At 44.8% G+C, this 9,056-nt stretch overlaps 1 protein-coding gene across 1 annotated transcript; it reads right to left on the reverse strand.

The window, feature by feature from the left end:
* Positions 1-1,800: 1,800 nt before the first annotated feature.
* Positions 1,801-8,508, reverse strand: LOC140395922 (transcription factor Spi-C-like). Its single transcript, XM_072483967.1, has 6 exons — positions 8,385-8,508; positions 8,187-8,215; positions 7,936-8,059; positions 7,741-7,838; positions 3,016-3,127; positions 1,801-2,356 (listed from the first exon to the last, which is right to left on the reverse strand). The coding sequence occupies exons 2-6, from the start codon at positions 8,187-8,189 to the stop codon at positions 1,962-1,964; spliced, it is 732 nt and encodes a 243-aa protein (XP_072340068.1). The 5' UTR covers positions 8,190-8,215; positions 8,385-8,508; the 3' UTR covers positions 1,801-1,961.
* Positions 8,509-9,056: the final 548 nt, after the last annotated feature.

The following is a 9,056-nucleotide window of genomic DNA, read 5'->3' on the forward strand; positions in this document are numbered from 1 at the left end:
AGCCTTAAATATAGACAAGGACTCTGCCCCCACAGCTCTTTGTGACAAGGAGTTCCAAAGACTGACAACCCTGTGAGAGAAGAAATTCCTCCTCATCTCAATCTTAAATTGTCACCCCTGTATTTTGAGGCTATGCCCTCTGGTCCTAGACTCTCTCATGTGGGGATACATCCTCTCTGCATTTAACTTGTCAATCCCCTTAAGAATCCTATATCTTCCATGTTTGTAGGTATACAGTTCACAGATGTTTAGCACTTATTGTGGTGGGTGAATAGATTACACACTGTTTTGACTTTTCCAATTCACGTTCCACTTTTTAAACTGACGTGTATTATGTGGGGTTTCTGTATCAGAATTCTTGTAGTGAGGGACTCAATGAAGAAGATTTGAATACAACCCATAGCAAGTTGTATCATTTAGTTATGTTTTTGAAAATATACTTCCAGTGGCAGTCGTGTTTGCAATGAGAGGACGCAGTTTGGAGATAACTAGCAAAAGAACTAGAGGCCACATGAGGAAATTTGGGGGGTGATTCTCCGAGCCCCGCGTCGGGCCGGAGAATCGCCGCAACCGCGCCACGACGCCAGCGCGCGATTCACCAAGGTGCAGAGAATCGGCGCCATTTGCGGCGGCGTGTTTGGCGCAGCACTGGCCGCGGGCCGCTGGAATCGGCAGGGCCGCTGATTCTCCAGCCCGGATGGGCCGAGTGGCCGCATGGATACAATAGAGTCCCGCCGGCGCTGTTCACCCCTGGTCGCTGCCGGCGGGAACTCTGCGTGAACGGTCGGGGGGCGGCCTGTGGGGAGGGGAGAGGGGCTCCTTCACCGGGGGAGGCCTCTGATGGGGTCTGGCCCACGATCGGGGCCCACCGATCGGCGGACCGGCCTCCTCCCCCCCCCCCCCCCCCCCCGGGCCTACTTCCATGCGCGGCCGGCCCCTGAACACCGACGCCATGTTGAGTCAGGGCCGGCGCACTAAAGAAGGCCCCCGTGCATGCGCAGGTTGGCGCGGTCCAACTGCGCATACACGGGGTGGCGCGGCGCCCATTTGGCGCTGGGAAAGGAGGCCGAAGTGGCGTGAACCGCTCCAGCGCCGTGCCGGCCCCCTGTGGGGGACAGAATAGGTCGTACCCGGGCCCTGTTCGCGCCGTCGTGAAACGTGACGCCGTTCACGACGGCGCGACCACTTGGGCTCCATTTGGGAGAATCGCCCCCTTGTTCTTTTATGCAGTGAGTTGTTGTGATCTGGAATGTGCTGTGGGAAAGAGCGGGTGGGAGAGATTCAACAGTAACTTTCCCAAAGAGAATTGGATAAATACGTGAAGGAGAAAAAATCACAGGGCTTTCAGGAAAAGAATGGTGTAATGGGACTAATTAGACCATTCTTGCAAAGGGCTGGCACATGCAGAGTGGGCCGAATGACCACCTCTGTGCTGTAGAATGTTCCACTGCTATATTTTGCCAGTCTAGGGGAATCAGTCAGAGTCTGCACTTCTAATGATTAGGTATTGCTCTCTCCGTCTTTCTATATCTGTATCTCTCCATCACTCTCTCTCTATTTTCTCTATGTTTGTGCTTCCTCTGACTCATCAGTTCCGATGATAGACCATTCATCTGAAATACTAACTCTCTCTACAGAGTTGCTGCTGGAGGGTTTCCAGCATTTTCCTGGTTAACTGTCTGATAATGTCTAGGTGTGTAAGTGTGTGACCAAGTGCCTGAAGAGGTGTCTGACCGCATAATCAATTAAAGAACAGACTATACAAAAGAAGGATTTTTTATTCCAATATGTTTAGTACAGAACCTGGACTAGGTTGAAACTTGACACACATGGGCTTAAAAAGTAAATGATATTTACAGGATTTAAAATGTCAGGTTATTTCAAGTGCGGTATTAACCCATCTCTATTTCTCGGCAATATTTTATTATAAAGAACATGGTTTAGTTTTGATCCAAGACTTCTCATATGGAATTCTCATGTGAAAGTTCATTATAGTTGTAACTGAAATGCCAGCGATCACAATCATTGTGTTCATGGTCAGTGTATGGATAATGAGAGCTCGAACCGTTTCCCAGTCTCTGCAGGACCTGGGCATCGAACTGGTAGGTTAACTTTCTGCGCACTTTCACAATCTCTCCCGTCCGGCTGTAGTTTCTGAGGGCCCGGGCCATTTTCTGATAGGTCATGGTTTTCCGATTGCCCTTCCTTCTTCCCCACATCTCCGCTACTTTTTCCTTGTTCTTTGAGATGAATTGGAAGACGCCGCTCTTCCTATCAACCCATTGGATGCAGTCGGACATCTGGGAATCATGGAGAGATTCGCTCAAGAATTCGTAAAGACGCAGTCTCTTCCTGCCTGCAATGGAGACCAGCATGAGGAAGTTCAACAAAATGGGAGACTCTGCTGCAGAGGCCTTTAAACAAAACAGGTGGGGATGGAGAAGAGAGAGGACAATACTTACTGGTAGAAAATTGCTCTTAGACATAGAATCCCTACAATGCAGGAGACCATTCAGCACTGACCCTTCGAAAGAGCACCTTACCTAAGCCCACTCCACTGCTCTTTCCCCATAACCCCACCTAACCTTCACATCTCTGGACAGTAAGAGGCAATTTATTATGGCCAAACCACCTAACCTGCACCTCTTTGGACTGTGGGAGGAAACCACAGCACCCGGAGGAAGCCCTCACAGACGTGGGGAGAAAGTGCAAACTCCACACAATCACCCAAGGCTGGAATTGAACCCTGGTCTCTGGTGCTGTAAGGCAGCAGTGCTAACCACTGTGACACTGTGCTGCCACTCAACACCGGAGTTAACCCAGTTGCTTAATGCTTGTGCTTACACCTGGATTGAGGAACTGAATGGCTCTCTGTGCTTCACACGGATGTTAAACAATTGTGGAATGTTTCATTCCAGTGCTGTGAGTTGATAGCAGAACATCACCCTTGGGAAAATCTATCCAAATAATTGAGGGGCAGGGGGGTGAGTGATAAGGTAAGTGGAAATAACAAACCTTTTCCTTGCCTTGGGATAAAGAAATCTTGAATGTGATTGTCTGGAAAATAGCCGGGGTTCTGGGGCCCATTCTCATACATTACTTTGTTGCTACTGAGGTTAAAATCCATCTGGAGATATAAAAGTTGAAATCTTGTCAGAATCACGAGGTTAGATAAAATTCCCCTTTCTGCTCCTCCTCATGTGGTTGCGACTTTACTTGGACAATGAGTATTGAAAGGAGAAGTTCTTTGTCAGCTGAATCTGAAACATGCTTAACATTAATTATTGCTTTCTGAACATCTCCTTAAATACATCAAATTTTGACCTACACTATTTCAAATGATAAAAGATCTACATGAATGTAGGCTTGTCACTACCTCAAACACTCAGTCATTGCTCAAAGGCAGCAACCAATTTGTTGCCAAAACTGCAATGAGACACATTTCAGAACCTTTGATTCCCCCTTTGTTTTAGAGGTGTTGGTTGAGAGATAAATGTTGGTCTGGGGCACCAGGATGACTTACAGAGCTCTCCTTTGGGAACAGACTTTAGGAGTCAAATTACCTACCCTTGCTCCTAACAAGAAGGTAAAAGGGCTGCAGATTATCATCATTTCATCAAGAAATGACACCTCCAACAGTAGCCTGGAAATTATTGTTGGTAGAATGTCCTTTTCGTAAAACCATTTAAAATTACTGAGGAAAAAAGAAAACATTTGAGAAAGGCTATATTTGAAAGCTTAACTCCTCTCTCCACAGATACTGATTGACCTGTTGAATCCTTCCAGTATTTTGTTTTGTTTGAAGAATAATATCTGTGCTAAAATAAACTGCAATGTCAATGTTTGCAAGTATTGTAACAATTATCTCTAGCTTCTTTGTTGGACTGTCAATTAGGTCATTTTAGCTTGTAATTACCGTAATCTAAAAGTCTAATGTTTTATTTGGTGGGGTGAGTTTATGAAAGACTCGGGGGTGGGTTTATGAAAGACTCACATTACCATAGTGCCTAATCACAACTTTTGGAAATGATCCAAAGCTTTTCACAAATATTGAAATACTTCAATATTGAAGCAAACTTAACAGCCATCTTGTTTAATAATAATAATCTTTATTGTCACAAGTAGGCAATGAAGTTACTGTGAAAATCCCCTAGTCGCCACACTCTGGCACCTGTCAGGGTACACAGAGGGAGAATTCAGAATGTCCAATTCACCTAACAGCACGTCTTTCGGGACTTATGGAAGGAAACCATGGGAAACCCATGCAGATACGGGACAAATGTGCAGACTCCGCACAGACAGTGACCCAAGCCGTAAATCGAACCCGGGACCTTGGCGCTGTGAAGCAACAGTGCTAACTACTGTGCTACCATGCCGCCCCAACAGCAGGATCCCACAACAATACAAAAAATGGTCCGTTTGTTTGTTTGCAATTTATTGGCTAGAGGAGTCATTTTGGCCAATTCATGTATTGTCCAAGTGCCATGGGATCTTGAACATCCCGTCTGAACTATTGGAACAGGCAGACATAGGGCTTCGCTACATCATATAGTTGCATCCTTTCTCCAGCACAGAAACAGGTAATTCGCCTCAACTGGCATTTGTTCTTCAAGTGAGCCTCCCCCATATCCTTTTCATCTAACGGCCCTCAACTTAACCTTCTATTCATTTCTCCCTCAGGTGTTTGTCTGGCTTTCCCTTAAATGTATCCAAGCTATTTGCCTCAACAATTGATTGTGGTAGTGCATTCCACATTCTCAGCACTCTCTAGGTACAAGGGTTCTTCCTGAACCTCCTGTGGGATTTATTAGTGACTCTCTTATATTTAAGATAATAAATGCAAAATACTGTAAATGCTGGAAATCTGAAATAAAAAGAAAAAATGCTGGAAAAGGTCAGCAGGTCTGGCAGCATCTGTGGAGAGAGAAACAGAGTTAACGTTTTGATCTCTTATGACTTCTTAAGATTGATTCCAGAGATGTGCGGTTTGCTGTATGAAGGGAGACTGAGCAGTTTAGGCCTATACTCTCTAGAGTTTAGAAGAATGAGGGGAGATTAAATTGAGGAATATAAGATGATAAACGGTATGGATAAAGTAGAGATGGAGTGGATGCTTCCTCTTGTGGGGCATTCTAGACCGAGAGGTTATAGTCTCAGGATAAGGCGTGGCAAATTTAAAACTGAGATGAGGAGAAACTACTTCTCCCAAAGCATCATGAATCTATAGAATTTGTTATCCCAGAGGATGCTGAGACAATGAGTAAATTTAAGGAGGCATTAGACAGATTTTTAATTAGTAATTGGTTGAAGGGTTATGGAGAATGGGCAGAATGGTAAAGTTCAGGCCATGATGAGATCAGCCATGATCGTATTGAATGGTGGAGCAGTGTCAAGAGGCTAAATTACCTACTCCTGCTCCTAGTTCTTATGTTCTACGAAAGAACAATTCTGTCTAATTCCGCCTTCCAGTTCTTGGTCTGTAGGCCTGTAGATAACAGCACCACAAGCACAAATTTGGTATTCTTGATTAATAAGGGTTATGGGGATTAATTGGGGTTATGGGGAGAAGGCAGGAGAATGTGGATGAGGAACATATCAGCTATGATTGAATGGCGGAGCAGGCTCAATGGGCCGAATGGCCTAATGCTGTTCCTATATCTTATGGTAAGGACTGACAGCTCTGAAGATGAGCCATACAGATTGGAAACATTTACTCCATTTTTCTCCTCACAGATGCTTCCAGGCCCACAGAGATTTTCAAGCATTTTCTGTTTTTATTTTATTATTATGATTCCTGGTTTAGATCTCCTCCCCCCCCCCACCCCAGACCAATAAGTGGAAATATATTCTCTACATCTATCCTATCAAATGCCTTCATAATCTTAAAAGACCACTACCATACCATCTTTCAGTCTTCTCTTTCCTAGAAAAAAATAACTCTAGCCTGTTCAACCTTTCCTGATAAATATATCCTCTCATTTCCAGTGTCATCCTTGTGAATCTTTATTGGCAACTTCTCTATGGTCTTTTTGAAAGTCTGTGTGAATGAGGAAGATTTCTGACAATGCGATTCTCTCACTAACGTACCCTAAGTGGTCCCAAGACTCAAGCCACAGATTAGGTTTCACTCAAGCAAACCCAGGAACTTAGCTCCTTTCTCCCTGTCATATTGGGGTAAAGATTCAGTCCATGCATAGATATGTACTTGAGTATCCCCTTCTCCACAAAGTTTGAAAGGTAAAATGCATTGAAGGGGGAAAGAGTACTCACCTTCTCAATACTTCAAATCAGACAAAATGCCCAACAGATTCAATGAGCGGGTTTGACAATGAATTAGATTTACAATCTGCTTGAGGAAACCTTTAGCTCCACCCCCTCAAGGGAAATTTCACTCTGGTTTCCGACTCAAGACCTGGCAGAGAGCCCAGAATGACAAAATTGTTACAGTGCAGAAGGAGGTTATTTGGCCCATCGGGCCTGCACTGCCTCATAGAGTGAGCAACACACCTGGTTCCATTCTCCCACCTTCTCTCCGTAATCCTACAGGTTCATCCTTTTCAGATAACAATCTAATTCCCTTTTGACATCTTGGATTGAACCTGCCTCCGCCACACTCTCAGGCAGAAAATTCCAATCCCTTACCATTGACTTTGTGAAAAGGTTTTTGCTCATGTCCCCTTTTCTTTGTTTACCAATTACTTTAAATCCTTGCCTTCTCATTCTCGATCCTTCCACCAATAGGAACAGTTTCTTCCTTTCTACTCCGTCCATACGCCGCATGATTTTGAACACCTCTATTCAGCCTCCTCTCAAGATTTTCTCAAATCATTCTCCAAGGAAAACATGTCCTAACCTCTCCAATTTATCTTCAAAACTAAAGGTCCTCATCTCTGGAACCATTCTTGTGAATCGGAAACATAAAGACATCTTTAGATTATGAGCTATTCACGGGTACAGAGATATCAGGCAACATTTAGTGTTAGTTACTCTTATCCACATTCCCATTTACTGCTTAATCCCAACGCTCTTATTGAACGATTCCTTTACAGAGTCAGAAGGAGACCATTCAGCCTATTATGTCTGTGCTGGCTCTTACACAGAGCTATCCAATTAACAATGTTGTAGGGCAGCACGGTAGCATTGTAAGGCAGCACGGTAGCATTGTGGTTAGCACAATTGCTTCACAGCTCCAGGGTCCCAGGTTCGATTCCCGGCTTGGGTCACTGTCTGTGCGGAGTCTCCACATTCTCCCCGTGTGTGTGTCTGGGTTTCCTCTGGGTGCTCCGGTTTCCTCCCACAGTCCAAAGATGTGCAGGTTAGGTGGATTAGCCATGCTAAATTGCTCTTAGTGTCCAAAATTGCCCTTAGTGTTGGGTGGGGTTACTGGGTTATGGGAATAGGGTGGAGGTGTAGACCTTGGGTAGGGTGCTCTTTCCAAGAGCTGGTGCAGACTCGATGGGCTGAATGGCCTCCTTCTGCACTGTAAATTCTATGAAGCCCATTTCTCTGTTCTTTCCCAATAACATCCCCTCCCCTCTGCCTGCCTTCAAATTATTTATCCAATTTCCTTTTGAAAGTTCCTATTAAATCTGCTCCCACTCTCTTTTCAGGCAGCCCATTCCAGATTACAACACGGCGCTCACAAAAAAAAACCCTCAGTTCTATAACAAGTAATTAACAATTAGTTATCACCCATCACAAACGTGTTTGCCCCTCAATGCCCATTTTTTTTGAACTTACAGAGTCCTGAAAAGCTTGGGACTGGACCTCCAGAGAGCAGCAAGGACCAGGGCCAGTCTCCTGATAGTGCTGGAAGTTGTACATGGAGAGTGAAGGACCTGGACAAGAAAGGAATACAGCATTACAAAAAGAAAAGAGGTGAATAAACTCACTAACTGATGCAGTGTGGACCAGCGGAGTGAGTAAGGTACTTGCTTGGCAGATACTGAAGATTCGGGTCCTGTCTATACTGGGTCGAGGGGTGCTGATGTTGCTGATGGTGTATCACCTCAAAGGCATCATTGAACAGCGGGGTGTAATTATCTTGCATGCAGCAACTCTGGCAAAACAAAATTTAAGATTATTTTACATGACTCCACCGTCAAATGTTAAACATGTAGATTGATTGTGTAAGTCTAGCAATCAGCACGATGTAAAACATGCGGAGAGTTTTGAAACTTTCTTACCATGCTTAATATGCAATAACGGGGTCGACCTGTAAAATAATCAAAAGGAAATGATTAACTCAACTATTCCGTTCGCACAAAGTGTTCCCAGTGAAGATCAGACCCGATTCATTCTGGAGTGTACCAGGAGGATTGGATGCACGGTTTTCGCCCGGGTTGAATGCGGATTATTTTGAACCATCTTCAGGTGTGACCTACCTGGCTAACTTGCAGACTGAGCTTTGCTGACTGGAAGCATTTTAAATAGACGGATTTTGCTCCCTGGCAGCGTGCCCTGCGTCAGCCTGTCATTTGATCCCTCCGTTCAGTGTTACCCATCCATTGATTCAATTTTCTCTGAATGTCGACAGGGAATTAAGAAAACAAAAATCTAGGACGGCCCTTAAATACTTAACTAGCGGTAGGGAATTTTTTTCTGGTGGAGTGTTACTTCCTCCTCTCTGTAGAAATGGTGAATTTTATTCATGGACCGCAGAGTCGGGCTCGCTTTTGCAAATCATTCCCTAACTGAGTCAAAGAAAATTCCTCCCCCCCCCCCCCCCCCCCCCCCCAATAGCAGCACCTTCTCCTGTCCCACTCTGGCTGTGGACAGTTAGCCCATCAGGGCTGAAAGGTCAGCAGTCCCATTGCAAATTCTACCTTCTTTGCAAATTCAGGATATCCATTTGTCTTTTCTTTCAGACAATGGAAAGTCAATGACAAAACTGCCGGAGAGGAATGACATTCTCTCATCCAGGCGACGAGGTCAATTTCACGGCGACATCTATAAATTAGAATTCCACATTGTCCTAACAGGTGCAGGACAGGAAGGGGAACAGACATCGTTGGAACCACTGACATTGTTTGGGGAAAGGGCTGACGCCCCACAGT

Source organism: Scyliorhinus torazame, chromosome 19 (assembly GCF_047496885.1).
Source record: "Scyliorhinus torazame isolate Kashiwa2021f chromosome 19, sScyTor2.1, whole genome shotgun sequence".
NCBI lineage: Eukaryota > Metazoa > Chordata > Chondrichthyes > Carcharhiniformes > Scyliorhinidae > Scyliorhinus > Scyliorhinus torazame.